The sequence below is a fragment of the Eurosta solidaginis genome, chromosome 1 (genome assembly GCF_040869045.1).
Source record: "Eurosta solidaginis isolate ZX-2024a chromosome 1, ASM4086904v1, whole genome shotgun sequence".
Classification (NCBI taxonomy): domain Eukaryota; kingdom Metazoa; phylum Arthropoda; class Insecta; order Diptera; family Tephritidae; genus Eurosta; species Eurosta solidaginis.
Window position 1 is genome coordinate 395,405,565 of NC_090319.1, and position 20,804 is coordinate 395,426,368.

A 20,804-nucleotide genomic window follows, 5' to 3' on the forward strand; every position below is an offset into this window, starting at 1 on the left:
TACCAGAGATCTGCTTTGAGTACTAATAAAATTAGTGCACTTAGTCATGAGCCAAAAAATTGTGTCTAAATGTGTACTTAGTCAAGTACAGAAAAATACTATGAGTGACTAGCACATAAAATAGAAAATACTTATGAGTGCCCCGCAACACATATGTCCCATACATATATGACATTGTTGAGTATAAACTGAAATCATAGTCGCTATAACTCAGTAGCATGTTGGTTTCGTGTGTAATACACTGTGTACTTCGTTTACTATCGGTTTTTCTTTAGCGCTGTATTCAGTTTAGTTTCGTGTACATCGTTGTGTTTCTAGCTTCAGAAGACTGATATGAGTATATTCATTTTATTGCACTATTAGTCTTACTGATTCCAATTAGTGTTTTCGTATAACACAGTTGGCTTTCTTGCTCAATAAGACAATTGAGTACTGATCTGCTTCGTGGCTTATGAGCGCTTATTCATTTTACGATGCATGACTATGTAAACGTGTTTTAGTGGATATAAGTGCTTGATATTCTTTGTTTGTGTACGCACTAATACTCATTTTTTGGTTAGTCAACTAATAACCTTAAAAGATGAATAATTGCAGCTCACTGGTGTGTACATGGCTTGGCATCTAGAGTCGGGTTAACTGTCATCTCGGATAAAATCGATCTACTTTTATTTACAAGGAACATAAGGTCCCTAATTGGTCAACGCCTGAGATGGGAAAAGTAAGAGCAAGAAAAGTACAGCAAAAAAATATCAAAGTAAATTGTTGTGCGAGGTTGATGTGGAAGATAGGGCTAAGGAATGCACGCAAGAGGATGCTTGGATGCACACTCTCACATCAAATAAGTAGGCAATAAATGGAACAAGTTTATAAAAACAGTGAAAACCACAAAGACTATGTAAGAAATGTTTCGTTATATTCGGGATTTTTGACTAAACAGGAACGGAACGTTGTCAAAGTAAAGAAAAAAAATCGGTCGCTCCAAACTAATTTTTTAAAACTACTTGACATTGCCTATGTTAAAACCCCACATGCTGAACATCCCTAGGTTGCAATGCCACATTAATAAGGCGAAAGTAGGCCGCTGACCTACAGCTTTTTGTTCGTTGACGTCACGAATGAACTCATTTACAGTCGAGGTGAGCGTTTTTTTGTAAATAAATACATACAAACGCAGATATGTATAAATGATATACATATATATGTATGCATGTATGCACAATTCTGTCGCCATTCATGCAGCTTCATATATCTAGTCATGCATATACAAACGTTCACACTTAGTACATATGCAGAAGTATTTCGGCACTTTGCTTCGCAGCGGTGGCCATAATAGTATGAATATATACACAGTCGTTCATAAATAAGTGCATACCACTTATAATGTGCATATGTATATCGTACTTGAGTGTTTGGTAAGTTCCGCTACAATGCGTTTCAAATCAAGCCAACTACTTGGAAACTGCCTCACAACTAGAATGAATCCAAAGCCCAACTAGTATACCAACTGTTCTTTTTCATACAATCAACTAATACAATTAAGAAAGTAGAAGTTCGAGTGAAACCGAAGTATTTCCTTGAAATTATATTTCTGTTATGAGAAACAATATTATTTAATGTTCAAATATTAACAAAGACATTAATCCAGATCCCCCAGCGGGTTAGGGGGTCAGAATATACCTGCGATAGGTATGCTTGTCGTAAGAGGCGACTAAAATACCAGATTCAAGGGGTTGTGTAGCGCAACCCTTTCAGGTTGCCAGCGCAATATATAGCTTCTCCAAATCCAATTGTCAACCTCACCTATCCGTGGCGAATCCTGTATCATTAACAACCGAGGCTCTGGCGACCCCGAACGCCTCATGGATCTAGGATGTGGGAGGGCGGTATAGCCAAGAAGGTCGCATGTGGTCATAACAAATCGTTCCCGAGATGGTCGGGTCGATAACACTCCCTAAGGCCATCGGGGAGTGTCCTTATCGCTACAACAACAACAACAACATTAATCCAGATATGACCAATGTCCTATATATAGGACACACAGATGCGTGCTTCAAAAGCAAGACAGGACATTATTATATAGCGTTTATTTAATTTATTAATTTGGTGTTTGTAAGTAACTCACGGTCCACACTACGAGCAGTTAGTTTTTTGCTAGAACTTGTGTGATATTGAATCGAAAATTATCAATTTTTTAAAAAAAGTTGGATTATTGTGTAACACTTCCACTGTAAGCATTTTTTTTAATAATATTATATTTCGATTTTATTCACCTTCAAAAAAAAATAGATAGTCTAAGTGATTTAGTAAGATTTTCGAATTTGTTGTTTCCGGTGTTGGTTTTATATTATCAAACATCTAAATGTCCTATATGTAGGACATTGGGCATATAACATACTTCATACTTATTTTAGAGAATTTTCCCGGCATAAAGCTTTGTCTCATTTAAACAATCAATGGTACTCAGATGGCGATAAACGGTTGAGCCAAGGTATGCTAGGTTTCGTTAAGAAAAAGTCAAAAAAAGTTATTGTACCACTATGCGGAAGTACTTTCAGAGTGATACCATTTTCTAGACACCCAATGACTTTAAGCTTCTTTTACAGTTATTGTAAAATGAGACTGACCGATATTTATCCCAGAAATATATAACTTTACAGGTAAACATTGGCAAAATTAAGCGCTTCATAAGGGTATTTCTTTTAAGTGTATTTATATACTCATGGGAAGGTCTGTATTGGAACGCTTTAAGGAAATTTATAATAATCTTGTTTGTGAAACATGTTCAAAATCAAACTAGACTGTCGGCTAACTACTTTTTAAATCCCTCTGATACATTTTCTGAAACCAGTTGACAGTGTGCTATGTGCCCAGTGTCCTATAAATAGGACGGCTATCAAATCCAGTTTTTTATAAATCCATAATGACAACGTTCTTTTACTGTCATTTTTCCGAATACAACTGCAAAGCTTTAAAAAAAGTTGTCCATATCTGGGTTAAATTATACTCTTATGAAATAGAGGGTGGTTGTCGACTTGGGTTTTGTCCGAAAAAATTCAAAAAAAAAAAAAATAATAATAATAAATAAAATAAAAGTTGCGACAACGTCAGAAGAGATTTCAGGCCGAGTTTATCTTCCAATTCGCGTCGTGCTCTTTTTAATTTTTCCTACAAATTGGCGGGACGGAACCTACTATAGTGTTAACTACTTTGTACTCTTTACTTTAATTTTTAAAATAATTTTAATTAAGTTTTCGTGTTAACTTAAAATTTTGAATAACTTCAAAAAAAGAAAATTCTAATTAGTTTGAAAATATTCAAACTCAAAAGTAAATAAAATAATATTTCTAAAAATAAATATTTAAATATTTGGTTAACCACCAAACCTACACATTTTATAAGGACTCCGAGCGGCATCTGCAAGGCAGATGATTTTTCACTGAGAGCTTTTCATAGCAGAAATACACTCGGAGTCAGGTGTTGGGGGTTCAAACCACCCCTGATCACTGATCTCTGGCATTTCAACAAAGACTGCAAAGATATGTAGGAAATGTCGATACAAAAATACACTTGAGCGATATTTCGAGATTCCGCTTCGTTTGCAAGATACAGTGTTTAAAAAAAAAAAGGAATATTTTAATGAAAAGTTAATAACTCGCAGGCTTTTTGCAATAAATCTATAAATTTTTTTTTTTGAGAGTAGGCAAATGTTTTGTCTACAAAATGAATATACAGGCGAGTTATTAACTTTTCACTAAAATGTTCCATTAAAAAAAAATGTTTTCTTGCAAACGAAGAGGAGTCTCGAAGAGTGCAATTTTGTATCGACATTACCTATACATTGTTGCTTCGTTGTTGAAATTCTAGAGATCAATTAAAAAAACATATGCAGTTTTGCCGCGGCTTTACCCACCTCTCAATAAAAATACAATGAAAGAAATCTCTCATCAAGTAAATCAAATGAAAACATGATCAAGAATATTTTTTTGTATTACGCCATAATAAAAAACATAGCAAAACTTTTTAAGGCATTGTTTGACAATCCCAAAGGAGGAGCGACCAAGCACGTTCATTGATGCATTAAATAATTGTTCCGTGTCCTTTTTCCCTACGGTACATCGATATATAAAAATTACTGCGACGCTTCCAGTTTCCGTTGCTCCTAGCGAACGCTCTTTCTCTTCCCTTCGAAGGCTAAAAACTTATCTAAGAAATACAATGGGCCAGGCTGGCTCTACTCAACATTCACTCTACTATTGAAGTAACTCACGAAGAAATCCTAAACAAAATGGCAAAACAAACAAGAAAAATAAATATTGTTTTGTAGAAAGAAAGAAAAATTTCAAATAAATAAAAGTATAAATATGTAATATGTAAAAATATGTGTGTATATTTACAGGTAATTATTATTTACTGACACCTGCCGCAATTTAAAAAGAATAAACGTGAAACTCGGTGATATATATTTTAATATATCATAGAAGATTTTCTGAAAAAATCACTTTGATCGGAGCTATATATAATATATATCCCATACAACCGATCGTTCAAATAGAAAGATTTTTAGCCATTTCTCCCTTAATTTCCAATATAAAAACGTTAAACTTGCTGATGTTTATTCTAATATATCATAGAAGATTTCCTGTAAAAATCATTTCGATCGGAGCTATATATAATATATATCCCATACAACCGATCGTTCAGATAAGGGGGGTTTTTGCCATTTTTTATTTTATATTTATCTTAAAAACCGTTTAGGTATGTACATCTGTTCACTATATATTTCTTATCTTATACATCCGATTATTTGGAGATTACGAACCGGATAAGATTATTGTTCAGCCCTATTCATGAAAGGTGTGAAGTCTTAGGCACAGCCGAAGACAGTCCCGTCCTTACTTGTTTTATAATAAGAACTACGATTTTCCTTCAACATAAATAAAGATATTTAAATTCATTACACATATCGGTCCGCTAAGCCACGTTATCATTTTCCTCCACTTACATCAGTGGTGATATCACCAATGTTACCACTTACACTAGTGTCACAATCTCGTTCCACCACTTACACCAGTGGTTACATTTCATTATCCACCACTTGCACCAGTGATTAAATTTAATTTTTCGTTAAAAATAAAATAAATAGATAACTAGGATGTGTTAAATTTTTGGAAATTGTGTTCTTACATTTCTATGTCATTGCTTTCATTTTCTTCATCTTCACTATCTGACTCTCGTAAAACACCTGATGGCGACTTTACAGCACAAATATCGACTCTACGATTAGCAATACTGCTCGATGTTTTGTTTTTAAAATTTTCGGTTACGTTTGGCGTATTGCCCCAAACCCTGACAACGATAACACTTGACTGATGCCTTGTTTGGATTAAAAGAACTCCCATTTGGTAATTCCTTCTTGGGTGGGGTGTTAATTGTGTGGTTTTATCCAATTTATATTTGCACATCACCGCTTTGTGTCCTGATTCACCACAGATGAAACATTTGACAGCAAATGGAACTTCTGACGTTTGGTATCAATTCGTTCACATTCACTGCTCATTGTTGAAATTTTCCTCTGGATGAACGACATCGAATTTAGTTCTTGCTGTAAAAGCTTTCTTGTTCCCACGTTTGATGTGAAAGCCAATCGATGAATACGAAGCTCGAACTGAGCCACATGTGCCAGCACTGTTAAAATGACAATTTCTTTCGTGGCAAATTTTTCCATTTTGTCGATAATGACGTCATTATTGTTGCTGCATAAGATGCAAGGCATTGATCTTCTTTTCGTTTTTTTATTGCTTAAATTGATAAGGAAAGCAGTGTTTATCTCCGAAAAGTCGGATCTTGAAATGAAAACATCTCTGAACTCATTCCAAGTCATATCGGGGTACGAAATGTGTGTTAGCCAATTTGCAGCTTGTCCTTTTAAAGCACGAGTAAGAACCAACATTAAAGATGCAACCTTTAAGGGCTTCTCTGCCATGCACATATCTGCGATGGCTATCCAGGCTCGTGCACTTACATTAAATCCATCTGGATCAAATTCCGGCAGCTACACATCACTATTTGGACTGGAAGCCCAACCAAATGCTTTTAACTCTTTATTTTGTTGTTCGTATAATTTTGTCCATACACTATTTTCACTATTTAACTCTTCTAGCTCATTGCCCGCTTCTGTTGACGCAGGATGCGAAGTCATTATCACAAGTCTAAGGGGAATTGACGCATACGCACTTTCAACAAATAATAATTTCACTCTGTCTCATATTTTTAACTACTCAAATATTTTCATTCTTGTTTTTCTCGCCTACTAATTTTTAGTATGTAAACTTTACAACAAGTATTTTATGAAACAGTGCGCGTCACTTCATCAAAGTATGCCCCCATACTCTAAATTTTATTGACAGCTCCGTCATATATGTATATTTTGGATATATGTATACATTTAAAGAGATATGTAACGAACATTAAAAATATTTAGGCTGAAGTCTACTATTAACTATATTATTAATATCGTCTTCTGTAAGAAGAAATAAAATAGTTACTACCATAGAAATCTCGTTAAAATTCGTCGCTTTTTGCTCGACTGTGGCATTAAAAGCTTTAAGAGAGCAAATTTTTTTGGTAGTGAATTATCGCATTTTTTCCATTTTTTCGGAATTTTTTCTCTCCAGCAGTAATTTGCAACTTCTTTCAAAGTATTTTGGGCATCACTAACACCATTTAACAAAAAATCCTATATTTTTGTATTTCCCTTCTACCGACGATTGCAATTACAATTTAATAAGATTACAAATTTTAATTTTGGCATTACAGACATTGCGTTATAAGAATAATACAAAAATATTTCATATCTTTCAGTGTGTAATTTCGTCATTCATGATCGCTGTGTGTCAAATGTGGTTACGCCATGCTCTGGAATTGCACCATGTATTATAAAGGTGAGCTATGAAAACACTTTTATTAAAAAGAAATAAGCAAAGACAATATAATTCAAAAAAATCTTTGTGTTTTTATTATCGCTTTGCAGAATCCTGTCGCTCATTGCTGGTCTGAACCTACACATCATAAAAAAAAGTTCTGTACAGTTTGCCGTAGACGTTTGGATGACAGCCCAGCGGTGCACTGTCTAAGTACGTTTCAAAACTTTTTCTTTCACTTGTCAAAAATAATAAGAAATGCAACATTTGCGTTATTCTGATCCCGAAATGATCCCAAAATGAACCCCGTAAGACTCTAGTAGGATCCAGAGGGTGTCCCCGAAACTACCCCAAAAACCCCGGGAATACTCCCCAAAATCATCTCAATATTACCCTAAGAAGCATTAGAACTACAAGCGAACTTGTTACGCATATGGGTTTATTTTCAGAGCTTCTGGGGGGTTATTTTTTATTTTTGAATAACTGAATAAAAATTGAAATTTTATTGTTATTTCATATTTTTTAAATAAGGAATAATAACTCAACTCTTTATTCAAAATTTACAAAAATAAGAATGACCGATTATCATCACTCAGGATATTTTGAATAACGATAAAATCATGGCTCAATTATATGGTTGGCTCATCTCATCAGCTGATTTTATTTATTTCATTGCATGGTCAATGGGATTGTCTAAAGGAAATGGCAAATTTAAAATGAAACCAACACATTGGCAACATTTTCTTACACATACAAAAACTGCTAAGTTTTATGTTTCCATTGCATACCATTCGCACCAACACCAATACACAGATTTTGACAATTTGAACAGACATATTTTGTTATTGTACAGATGAGCCAACCATATACTTGAACCATGGATAAAATGTTATTCATTATTCAAAAATACTTGAATAACAAACATGGCGGAACGATAGAAGGTGGCAGCATGGTGACATACCTACAAACATAAATAAAAATTCCATGCTCTTTGTTTTTGTAAATTCCATGGACAAATGTCAAAATCGTACTGCGCCGGAAGTTAATGTATCAAATCAAATAAAAAAAGATTATAATCAGCTGTCCCATGCTGCCACCTTGTATCGTTCCGCCATGATAACAAAATAACTTTTTATTCATCAATCAAAAAATTTAAAATGATGAATAATTTTTTATTTTTTATTTTGATTAGTTTTATTTCAAAATGACTCAACCCTGCATACAAGTGAAGCTATTTGGGCCAAAAATCCGATTTATTAATTAATATTAATAATCGACCTCCCTAGCCAAGGTGCGGGAATAACTGAAATCTAATAAAAAAAAAATTATTGAAAAATTTTCCTCTCAAGATTTGTATTTGGCTTTTCCCGGGCTTCAGTCTAGGACTTTTTGTTATGGATACAGTACGGGTCGGGTTAAAAGTCCAGACGACTTGTTAATTTTCTGTGAGCGTTATTATTTTGATACTCTGCATCACTTCTTTACACAAAAACTACATACCATTTTTAATAAACATTTTTATTTTTTCTGTACGAATTTGCTAGTTTGTGAATATTTCGCCCATATTGAGTGCCAAGATTTTGCAGTGCCTGATTGCACTGAGAATGCGACGTATGTACCCGGCAAAGAATTACAATGTGTAAAACATCAGGTAAGTTTCGAATTTAATTCAATATTTTAGTTTCTTATTATAACGACGGATAAAATTGGAGCTACTGACCGATGGGGCTTAGGAAGGCGGAACAGGTAAATGGTGAATGGTTGTAGGTACCCAAAAGGCCAGTATATGGGCGGATGTTGAACTGGTGTCCAAAACACTCGTAAAGAATTGGTGGATAGTAACAAGAGACCCAAATTTAGTCACTTGGTTTCAATTAGCTGAATTATAAATCGCACACCTAGATCTAAAGGCAGCTAACTGAAAAGTATGAAATTTCGGAATTATATGTACCTGCGGGCTTCCCAATGCAATATCTGTTTGATTTAATAATACCTGCACTTATCAGGGAGAAGCCATTTTCGGCACATATGGGGGAAGCAATCAGTTGCTCGAGCTTTCTGAAAATGGCGTTTTTTTAGTTGCTCCCTGTTTCAATCAATGCGTGCGGCATTTGATGCCTGCGTAAAGCCCATACAACTCATCTTGAATTCTGCTGCAGCACTCGCTTATATGGGTCGAAGAACTATGGCCCGCATACTGAGAAAATAAGGCGTACTCTAAAAACTTTACTCCTTTATTGTTAATTTTTTTACTATATCATAACGTTTAATTTTATTTAAAAATGTAAGGTTAGGTAACAATTTAACATAAATAATTTTTTTACTTTACAATAAATAGCATCATTGGCGAGAGGGCAATCTACCAACAACGTCGAAATGTGCTTACTGCAAGAAGACGTGCTGGTCATCGGAATGCCTAACAGGTAATTGAAACAGAAGCCAAGTTAACAAATGACGCTGATTTAATTTGTATTTCTTTAAAAATGTTCACGGTTAATGGTTTGAGCCTGAATCTTAAACCATTCAAAAGATCTAAACACCAAAGTGTTAAAAAAACTAATGTTAGAATATTGGGGACAAAAAGATATAAATATAGAAATATGTATACACTTCTGGTTTTAAAACAAAGTCCGAAAGTTTAGACTTATTGCGGAATAAAAAATTTATTCATGTACATATATTCTTTTTTACATGTTGTTATACTTATGAAGTGTTATGGATATGTTTTGTTTTGTTTAGAAGCAGTGATGCCATAGAAACAAGAATAATAATCCCACAAAATGACTCAATTTTTCGAATTTTTTCCCCATTCGAGCGAGAAATTCCATCATGTGTTCCCATGCAGCCCAAAGACATATGTATATGTACATACATCCGACTTAAACAGAAAATCCTGTCTTAACCATAACCGACGCAAAATGGGCAATTACTTATTTAACATTATAAATGTACATAAATCTGCAGACTTTTTTTGTATGTTGTTATGAATTTCTAAGCCTCAGCATTTCCAATTTGCTTTACTGAAAGCTTACACCTCATATCTTCATAAATGCTTTGAGATCATCTTCCACTGGCATCAGCCATTGCTTAAATTCTCACTCAAATTCATTCGAAAGAATTTGGGTTAGCCGTGTTTCATATCCGATTTGAAAGGGCTAAGTGTTTCGATTCAATTCAAGTAGCCTTGAATAAGTGCTTGAGAAGTAATTAAAAAAATGCAATACAAAAAAACATGAATTTTGAAATATACCACTTTTTGTTCAGTAAGCATAAGAAAATTTCCTCTTTTAGGAAATTTTTTATTAAAACATCCCCCGATTTGGCATCACTGCACAAAAGTGGTAGCTCAATGGTTAGAGCACACTACTGCAATCTGAGGGCCGTCGCACAATTAGTAAATTGAAAAAAGTTGTCGCAAATCAAAATTTCTCGGCAACGGTTAAGGTTAGAAATGTCAAACATAAAAATTTAAATATTGAAAAACTTGTTTGAAAAATATCATTTAAATGTTTACCCTTTTTTGTATTCTAATAGAAATGGGTGACGTGGCTGATTGCGTTTGTAACACTTCAACCATCGTAGGAGTGCGGGTTCAAATCCCACTCCCGGGAGAAAAGGCTTTGAAGAGATTTACAAGGTATAATCGAAACAGCTGTCGCCTTGGCCGTCCTAATGTCACGTTTTTTTAAGTTTTTCCCAAATTATTAAATAGAAAACTTAACTGTTTCTGTTCCTTAAAAATCAAATCTTTTATAAATTTTGGGACGCTGAACCCGAATATGTTAAAAAAGTTATCACTTCCAACAAAACGGTTTACTTTAAATATGTACAAATAAATTTATTTGCCGAAATTTTACTTCGTTACAAATTAATTATTAATTTCAAAGAATTTTCAAATACTAAATAATTTAAAAACGTTTTTTAAACTAAAAATCGTTTTAGTAAATTATGAGATGCTGAACACAAAGGTGTAAAAAGATATCTCTTCAAACAATAATTTTCGCGGAAAGTACCAACAAATACCAACAGTGTATGCCATCGTTTGAAGTGCAATTTACTTATATGTATGAGCAAGAATTACAAACGAAAAATAGTTTTTAAAAAACTGCTTTCAATGTTGAGTTTTGAAATTTTGATCCAAATAGGATTTTTCTCATATCGTAAAAAATTGGCCTCTCAAGCAGTTTTTGTTGGATAACTCCAACCGCTGCAGAAAAATTTGATTTTGAGACAACTTTTTCTAATTGGCCACGGACCGAAATCAGGTCCCCGCTCACTAGATTTTTCTTTTTTCTTTTAATTGCAAGACTTTCCTAGTTTAAAATTGAGAGCCAGTTCTGCGCACTAATTTTCACGAAGATCGGTATAATCTAAATTTTAAATCAAATTTGGTATAAAAAAGTTTCATATTTAGACCCAAACATTTAGCCTCGTGACAAATACTACTTGGAAGTAATTCAATTTTTCAATTTATTTATACAGGATACCGTTGCGAATGGTGCGGCATGACCACACATGGAGGATGTCGCATGTACCTGCCGACCGAATGTACTTTCGGTGTACTCCAACCAATATATTTACCTCCACATTCGGTCTCTATCCCCCGTACCGAGGTGCCAATTGAAGCCATTATTGGGGTACAAGTTAAATCAAAAACAACATTAGTGCGAGATTACTCATGCCGTAAGTATTTACTCACATACACACATTCAATTACAGAAATACTTACACTCTGTATGCACGTATGTACACTAGGGTGGCTTTGAGCATTAAGGAGATATATAAATATAGTAAGGACACCAAAAGACCTCATCAGAAGAATAACCTAACTCAAAATTTGTTTGAAAAATGGTCTATCAGCATAAGTTTAATGCGTTTTAAAGAGATAGGCCCATTTTTAATTGGTAGTCGGGATAGGGTGATACTCCATTTAAGTTTCCATATTATACATTCATATCATATACAAAATATCGAATAAAACATATCGCACACCTAGACCAATAAATAGTTAAGTAAAAAATATGAAATTTTTTAGTTATGCACACCACCGGGTTCCCCAATTCAATACCTATTTGTATACCTACCTACACTATTAAATATTACTTCCACTACCCCCCAAAGAGGGCACAGATATGGGTTTTTGAAAACTAAAAATTCCATTGGCGTATATGGTCAATTACTTATTTGCCTCTCCTAAACATTGTGTTGGTTTGAGTTGATCTCTGTTTTTTTTTATCTATATATGTGACCTGGAATCATGAAACGATCCTATTTTGCGAAAATACCGTTCTTCACTTTTTGAGTGATTCTTATAAGAAATTTAACGCTCTTTCCAATGGAACAAACCGCATTTAAAGCCAAATCGGACCACAAACACGATTTTTTGAAATATTTCCATCCACGCGCCATCTCTCGGATATTTTTTTCTTATTATTGCATTGGCATCGAGTTCTGAACTATATTCCAACTTTCAAGCTTGTAGCTTATCGGGAAGTTACTTCAATTTCAATTACAAAATTCGTTCACAATGGCCAGCCGCTACGCAGAGTCAAGCTAAACAAAAACTTTAAACGCATTTTTCTCGAAAACTTGTTTTCGCGCAATAGGGTCGTTTCATGATTCCAGGTCACATATGTACATTAGGGTGGCCCTTCGTTGTATGGAGGAAAAAAAAGTGTTTGGATTCTTGATCTCACCCCCTAAAAATATGCGAATAGCTCAAAAACAAATATATACAAAGTTTTAGGCCCATCAAAAAAGATTTAGAGGTGGCGCAAAGGGCTTGAAATCCTGAAAAATGACGAATTTTTAAAATTTCGTGTTTCAGGCTTCCATATTTCTAGACCCTACGAAAGTTTACTGCTTTTCCATACCGTAATAAGATCTGTATTTTCTTGCTTTTCTAAAATGGCCACAATCTTCAAAATCGGTCGATCAATAACAGAGTTACAGGGCAAAATATATATTGCTTTCGACAAACAAATATGAAAAGTAAATTAAGTCTGTGCAAATGTGTTTATCAGTGAATCGTGGTATTCGGGTAAAAAACGCTCAAATAAACTTTTTTATACACAAATACATATATCCCTTGAAGCCAAACTTGAAGTTTATTTATTTAAATTTTCTTTCGAAATGCGTTAGGTTGGGTTAGGTTGAAGCTGCCGGTCCGTAGTGTTACCAGAAGTTTGTTTTAACGACCAAACTGAAAAACCATATCAAAAACCAGGACCTATGTTATAAAATAACTCCGTCCTCTTGGCAAATACTAGAAGCTTCCTACGAGCCACTTGCTGCTTCTAGATCTGACAGCTGTATCACTCCTAATAGCTGGAGTCTTACCCTGGCAAACGATTGGCAATAGCACGGAACATGCCCGATCGTTTTCTCCTCCAGCCCACACTTTCTACATCTGCTATCACTGACCAAGCCAAATTTAAAGGCATGTGACGCCAGAAGGCAGTGTCCAGTCAGAAAACCCGTCATGAGTCTACAGTCCGCTCTTTTTAATGATAGAAGCAACTTTGTTAGTCTAAGGTTGTAAGACCTGCACATAATCTTCGACACCTTACAGCCCCGTGCTTGAACCCATGCCTTTCCTGCTTGGTCGATCATGTGCACCTCTCGCCTTCGCTTAATTTCGCCCAGTCTAATTGGGATGTCTACGGAGCAAGCTTCAAGGGATGCGCCCCTTTTAGCTAATTCATCCGCTTTTTCATTCCCATCTATTCCCATATGCACTGAGACCCAATATAGATGTATGCGTCTCCCTGTGCCGATTCTCTCCAGGGACTGCTTACACTCTAACACGAATTTAGATGCTGTGGTATGCGAGATTATTGCCTTAATTGCTGCTTGACTGTCAATATAAAAGTTAACACGATTGCAGCCTGGGCTATTTTCTTCCAGGGTTTCTACTGCTTTGGTTACGGCTACTATTTCCGCTTGGAAAACGCTACAGTAATCCGGCAGCCTGTAGGATCTGTTTATTTCCGGATCAGCACAGTATACCACAGACCCTACTCCTTCCACTACTTTGGAACCATCTGTGTACACATGTATCGCCTCGTCCGCCATTTGAGCACCCTTGCGCCAACCGTCCACCTCTATTGTGGGCTTAAGATCGCCCTCGAAGCGCAGATAGGGAATCAGGTAGTCTGTTCGTCTTGTGATTGATGACGCTATACTACTATGGTTGCTATGTTCTTTGCTACCAGGTCTACAGGTGGAAATGCGTGATGCCACAAGAAATTTAAGCTTGTGTGGCGTTCAAAAAATGGAAGCCTTCTTTTGGGAGGTCGCCGCCTCCAAATTGTTGCCATTTTTGTGGTATCGGTATTTATATTACGCGAGGGGCCTTCGACGCCAGAACATCAAGTCAACTGTTGTTATTAATAACGTTTTAGAAAAAAACTCACTATTTAGTTTTTAATTTCTTTTTATTAATTAATTTGCGGACAATGCCGAAGCCGGACAAAATTGGAATTGCCGCTCGTATTTTATTATTTCTCTTTTTTTTCTTTCTTTGTGTGACGTTGGCTGCAGTTGTACTTGCCATGCGTGTTGCCACTGCGTGCGCCTGTCAAGTACAACTAAAGCCCCAACCACATAGGATACTTTACTAATTTTTTGCTAATGCTACATCACCCTTCCTTTGAAAAAAAGAGGAATTTGGCAAATTGATCATTTTTGCCACATTCTTCTTTTTGCATTCTATATAGTTAATTGGTTCCAATGAACGAATATATTAGGGTGTACCTTCCTTTTGAATTCGTTCATTAGAAGAAATTTTAAATTTTTATTGTTATCTAAATATTACATGAGGGTTTTTGAGAATTTTCGTTTTTGTATTTTTTTTCTCTTTTATGTACATATAGATTGTATGAATTTCCTCTTCTTACTTTTATATTAACATATATATTAGAAAAAAAAATTTTTTTACAAATTGTACATATTCAATTTAGTATAACGATTTGGTTTATATTAAATTTTTCATTTTCATAGGAAATAAATTTTTTAGATACTATTTAAATAGTTACCATGATATTATACATTAGTGATTATTTTTTGGTTCTGTAATTTTTGATAATACAATTTAACTTTGAATTTTCATTTTCTTGATTTTACATTAGAAAAATATAAGTATATACATTTTAAATTAGTTTTTTTTTCCAGATTTTTTTTTTGTGTGCTTTCTTGGCTATTTAACAGTGCTTATTTACCTAACAATTAAATTATTAGAATATTTTGGATTTTTTTTTTTTTTTATATAAAATATTACTTTATTTTCATAAGTCGATTTTTGTGTACTTCTTTTTCCTTTTTATTTGTTTCATCAAAAATTGTTGCATTAGGCCCGTCTATTTTAGTTACCGTAAATGGACCTTGATATATATTTTCGTGTTTTTGATGAGGCTCTTTTTGTAAAAGAACCTTGTTGCCTACTTGGATAGATAACGGACGTGCCGTTTTATCAAAATGTGTTTTAGTTTCAATTTTATGCTTATTTATTAAATGTTTTGCCAATTCATGTGATTTTTGCATTCTAAATTTGACTTCTTTACTATAGTTTTCCACGTTATAAATGGGATCTATTTGTTCTTTTTTTAATTCGTGTGGCAATGTAGCCTTTTTCCCAAATACTAACTCAAAGGGAGTAAATTGGTTATTGAAAGCTGCATGTGTTGTTGTGTTATGGAAAAATGTGAAGTATTTCAGGTATGTGTCCTAATCGGAAAATGTTTCATCTAGGTATGCCCTTAAATATTCATTAAAAACTCTATGATTTCTTTCAATTGAACCAACCGTTTCATGGTGGTAGGCCGTTGAAAAATCATGTTTAATATTTAAAAGTTTGGTTAATTCGAAAAATACTTCATTTTTAAACTCTGTTCCTAAATCAGATCTAATGGATTTCATTATTCCGTAATTTAAAATGAAGCTCTCAAAAATTGCTGATGCTACTGTTTTAGCTGATTTATCTGGTATTGCAACTGTTACCAGATATTTAGTTAAATCACAAATCATGGTAACTGCGAACCTGTTACTATATTTGGATTCTGGTAAAGGTCCTATTGTATCTATTATTAAAATATCAAATGGTTTGCAAGGTGTAGGTGTGATAACTAATTGTTCTTTTGTTTTAGGTTTCGCTTTATTTAAAAGACATTTATTGCAATTTTTTACGAATTTAGCTATATCATGACTCATATATTTCCAATAGTATTTAGTTCTCAATTTTGCATATAGTTTTTTCGTACCGCAGTGTCCGCCTAGAAGTGGGTCATCGTGAAAAATTTTCATCAGTTTCTGTTTTTTGTCGTTCTCTGTTACTGTTTCTACTGGGTCTGTTAGTATAATTTGTAAACTTTTTAAAATTTGATTTCCTCTATCTTTTAAATTTGTGATTGTGAAATATTTGAAAAATGTATCATTTTTTGGTCATTCTAACTGCTTAATCTTGTGAATGTCGGCTACTTTTTCAAGCCTCAAAAGTAACTCATCTAAATTCGTTATTTCGTTGGCATTCGCAAAATTAAGTAACTCGATTTTTTTGTGTTTTAAATGTGCACATAGTTGAAAATTTGAAATTTGGTCGCTTTTATCGTAGGTTATTTGTGTTTTAACTCGCGGTATTTTCTTCGAGAAGTCGTACGAAAATTTGTCGTAAACCTGTACTGCTTGTGTTTCACTACTTTCGTCTGTCTTGGGTTTGTCGTAATTTTGTGGTTTTGTCTGTCTTGACTTTGACCTTGTTGTAACTGCTAAAACATGTTTCGTCGAGTCTTTTATTTCGTCTATCGTTATTCGTGAAAGCGCGTCAACCACAACGTTCGATTTGCCTTTAACGTATACTATTGTAAAATTATATTCTGCAAGTTCTAATCTTATTCTTGTAAGTTTGGATGACGGATCCTTCATATTAAAAAGATAAACTAATGGTCGATGGTCGGACTTTACTATAAAATGTGTACCGTAAACGTACGGACGAAATTGTTTAATTGCGAAATATATTGCTAAAAGTTCTAACTCAATGATAGGTTTTTTCTGTTCTGCTTTGTTAAAAGATTTTGAAGCAAAACAGATTGGTAAGTCAGCATCTTCATGCTGTTGACTTAATATAGCACCGCATCCAACTTTTGAAGCATCAACTGTAATTATGAACCCTTTACTAAAGTCAGGATATTGTAAAATTTGAGGAGACATTAGAGCTAATTTTAATTTCGAAAAAGCAACTTCACAAGCTTCGTCCCAAACAAAGTCCACTTTTTTCCTACTCAAACGATTGAGAGGTGCTGCCAGCATTGCGAAATTCGGAATAAATCGTCTATAATAGTTTGCAAAGGCGACAAAGATGCCGTTCGGCGCCGAACGGCATCTTTGTCAGTAGGCTTTGTATATTTTTTAATCGCGTTTATTTTAGAATCGTCTGGCAGTAATCCTTTCGAGGAACATTTGTGTCCTAGGAAAGTTACCTCGGAACGAAGGAAATTACATTTGTTGGGATTCAGCTTTAAGTTGAATTTTCTACAAGTTTCAAAAACTTTCTCTAAATTTTTACAATGATGTGTCTCGCTACACCCTATGACGATAATATCGTCGATATACATGATGTGTCTCGCCACACCCTATGACGATAATATCGTCGATATACATGAATGCTTGATTAGGCGCGATGCCTGAAAATGCGAGTGACATCATACGCGAAAATGAATTGGGTGCTACATTTAAACCAAAAGGTAAGACTTTCCACCGAAAAGCTCCTCTATCAGTACTAAAAGATGTTACGTCCCTGGAGTTAGGATGCAATGGAATTTGATGGAAACCAGAAAAAAGATCTAAAGTTGAAAAATATTTTGCCCTACCAAGGTTGTCAAGTATATCGTCCACGCGTGCTAACGGAAATTTGTCAGCGATAAGCTTTTTATTAACCGCTCTAAAATCTACGCACATACGATATGCCTTTTGACCTGTGGGATCTTTTTTTGGAACTAAAATTAGTGGGCTATTGTAATTTGAAAAACTTGGCTCTATTAAATCGTTCTGCAGTAAATTATCAACCTGTCTATTTATTTCTTCCCGTTGTGAATAAGGCAAACGATAGTTTTTAATGTAAACCGGATTTTTGTCAGTCAATCTAAGTTTCTGTTCGTAAAAGTTGTTAAGAGTCATACGGTCCGTTTTTAAAGCAAATACATCGGCATATTTTATGCATAAATCAAGCAATTGGCATTGGTCATATTTTGGCATTTGTTTTTGTAGAACACTTTTTAATTCTTCCAGACGTTTTGTATTTTCTGAAGTTTCACTGATTTTGTATACGTTGAAGTTGGTAATTTCTTCGGTTACTATATTGCATTTGTTGACATATTTTACCTCATCGGTTATATTTAAAACTTTTAAAATTGGGTTATTTGTGTCAACAATGCACTTTGCGGTAAAAACACCACTACAAATTTCTTGCGCGTCTACAAAAACAGGATTTTTAGATTTCTTCAAATTAAACAACCGATAAACTTCACATCTTGGAGGAATCACTAAAGTGTCTGTGGTCATACGATGTAAAATTTTTATACTATGAGTTTCTGTTCCAATGCTAATTGTTATGCTATTGTTTGCGTAGTCGATTATGCACTTATATGGTTTTAGAAAATCCTTGCCGAGTATGCCGTCCGAAGGTATGTTAAAATCGTCACTTACTACGTGTAATTTATGCGGAATGAAAAAATTTGATGCAATTAAATTTGTATTTACTGTACCTAACGTTGAAACCGAATCTGTTGTTACACCTGTTATGTTAATAATATCTTTAACGTTGATTTGAACTCTATTTATTAAACTTGAAAATTTAATTAAGGAAATATCAGCTTGAGAATCTACGAGAAAAGTGCATGGCTGATAAGAATCACTACATTTTAATTCGATGAAATCGGAATAGTTGAGATTCAAACAGTAAACAGCGTTTTTAGGAAAGTTTTCATCTAGTATTCTAGCTCTTGCTCCCCCAGTGTTCGCTCCTGAGGGGCATCCGCGTTTAAAGCACGCACATTAGCATTATTACTCGCATTTCCACGTCTGTTACTATTGTTTCCCCGAGAACTAGATCGATTGCCCGAATTATTGTTATTAGAATTATTACTGTGGCCTCTTCTACTATTGTTATTAAACCTATAACTGTTTCCATTATTATTGTATCGGCTGTTATTATTATTGAAACGACTGCTATTGTTATTGAACCTATTACTGTAATTATGTCCCCTAAATCCGCCTCGAAAACTATTTGGCCTATTAATACGCGACTGAAACGCTAGCACTTGACGTTCTTTAACTTAATTATTACGCTCAACTATCATTTTTGCAACTACGTCCTTTGAGTCACTGAAAGTAGTTGATGCTAAAATTGACTTAACTAATTCTGAACGAGTGTTCAGCCTACATACGTTAACTGTTTGCTCTACAGCCATTTCGTGAGCTTTCGCTTGCGTCATACCTTCAATGATCAGGGAACGTTCTAATGAGTCTGACAATTCTTCAACACGCTTGGCAAATTCCGAGTAGTTATTGTTTACCACATGTAAAGACGCGATTTTACCCGCGACAACTTTTGAATTGTCGGGTTTGATTCTACTTCGTAACGCGGCTTTAATTTGACTAACGGAATTTACCTCAGTTGGAATTGCTTCGCGTGCTTTACCCTCGAGTTTCGATTTTAGAAATGATATGAAAGTACCAGTTAAATTTTCATCGGCGAACTCTTCAAGTAATTCAATTTTGTCTATAAAGGACTCAAGCGCTAATGGATCGCCGCTGTAGTTTTCTCTAATAGAAGTAGCACACATGGTAATGAAAGATCTCTTTTGCTCGAGTGTTGCCATGATTTGATCGTTAAGATCTGAAGCTGAATTAGAAGAAGTTGAGGCAATGTTTGCACTAATTGGATCGTTAAGATCTGGGTTTAAGTTAGAAGAAGTTGAAGTTAATTTTGCACTATTGGAATCGTTGAGATTTGAGTCTAAATTAGAAGTTAAATTTTTGATAGAATCTTCGAAGCCTTCGAAATCTGCTGACAAGGATAATTTATTTTCCTGTTTTGTGAATTTTTCGGTCGACGATGAAGTTAAACTTTCCGAGCTTGACGTTAATTTGTTGGAATCTGTTTCTGAATCTGAAGTTTTGTGGGCTCGCTTCCTATCTCTAAGGTTGTACATGTAGTTATGAGAATAGCAAAAGAATTAAGTTTAAACTACTATGAAATTAATGAAGCACTTATTGGATGTATACTTGAAGTTGAAATGTTGAAAGGAAAAAAAAAGTTGGAAAGGGAACTGGTTTACAGTGAATTGTCGCTAGCGAAGTATTTGTAATTTACTGGAGAATCTAATTGAAACAAAAATATTGATACTAAAAAGCTGAAAGAAGAAATTGAATTTAGAATGGGTTCAAAATTTAAAAGTATGAATGGCAAAAAAATCTCAGTAATGTAGTAATCACGGACGCACCGCTTTGTTAAAAAAATCTCATTTGGTTTTTCACGGGACCACCGTTTTTTAAAAAAAAAATCTGAATTGGTTTTCCACAAACCAATGTTTATATCAAAATTACGAAATTTATAGATTACACGTGAACTGCTTATCTAGTTCACTTATATAGTGAAAATAATTTTTTGAATAATGTAAGTATTAAAGAAAAACTGAAGTATAATGAAAATTTGAAAAATGGAAATACAGACATGTGAAACTTTGAAAGAAAAATATGTGAAATGATTTGAAAATTTGAAATTAAAATTGAAGCTTGAGAGTATGGGAATTTGTAAAATGAGTTGAGAAGCTTTTAAATTAGAAATTTGAAAATATTAAAAATTTGAAGAAAAATGTGAATTCGTAAAAT

The 20,804-nt window shown here is 34.2% G+C and overlaps 1 protein-coding gene across 7 annotated transcripts in view; it reads left to right on the top strand.

Moving 5' to 3' along the window:
• Positions 1–20,804, top strand: part of LOC137238557 (diacylglycerol kinase theta) — a 156,852-nt gene that overhangs the window by 30,228 nt on the left and 105,820 nt on the right. For all 7 annotated transcript variants that reach the window (XM_067763710.1, XM_067763707.1, XM_067763711.1 and 4 more), the window contains exons 3-7: positions 6,862–6,941; positions 7,031–7,133; positions 8,465–8,571; positions 9,259–9,343; positions 11,403–11,603. In XM_067763710.1, coding sequence (XP_067619811.1) covers positions 6,862–6,941; positions 7,031–7,133; positions 8,465–8,571; positions 9,259–9,343; positions 11,403–11,603 — 576 coding nt within the window. The remainder of the gene's footprint in view (positions 1–6,861; positions 6,942–7,030; positions 7,134–8,464; positions 8,572–9,258; positions 9,344–11,402; positions 11,604–20,804) is intronic.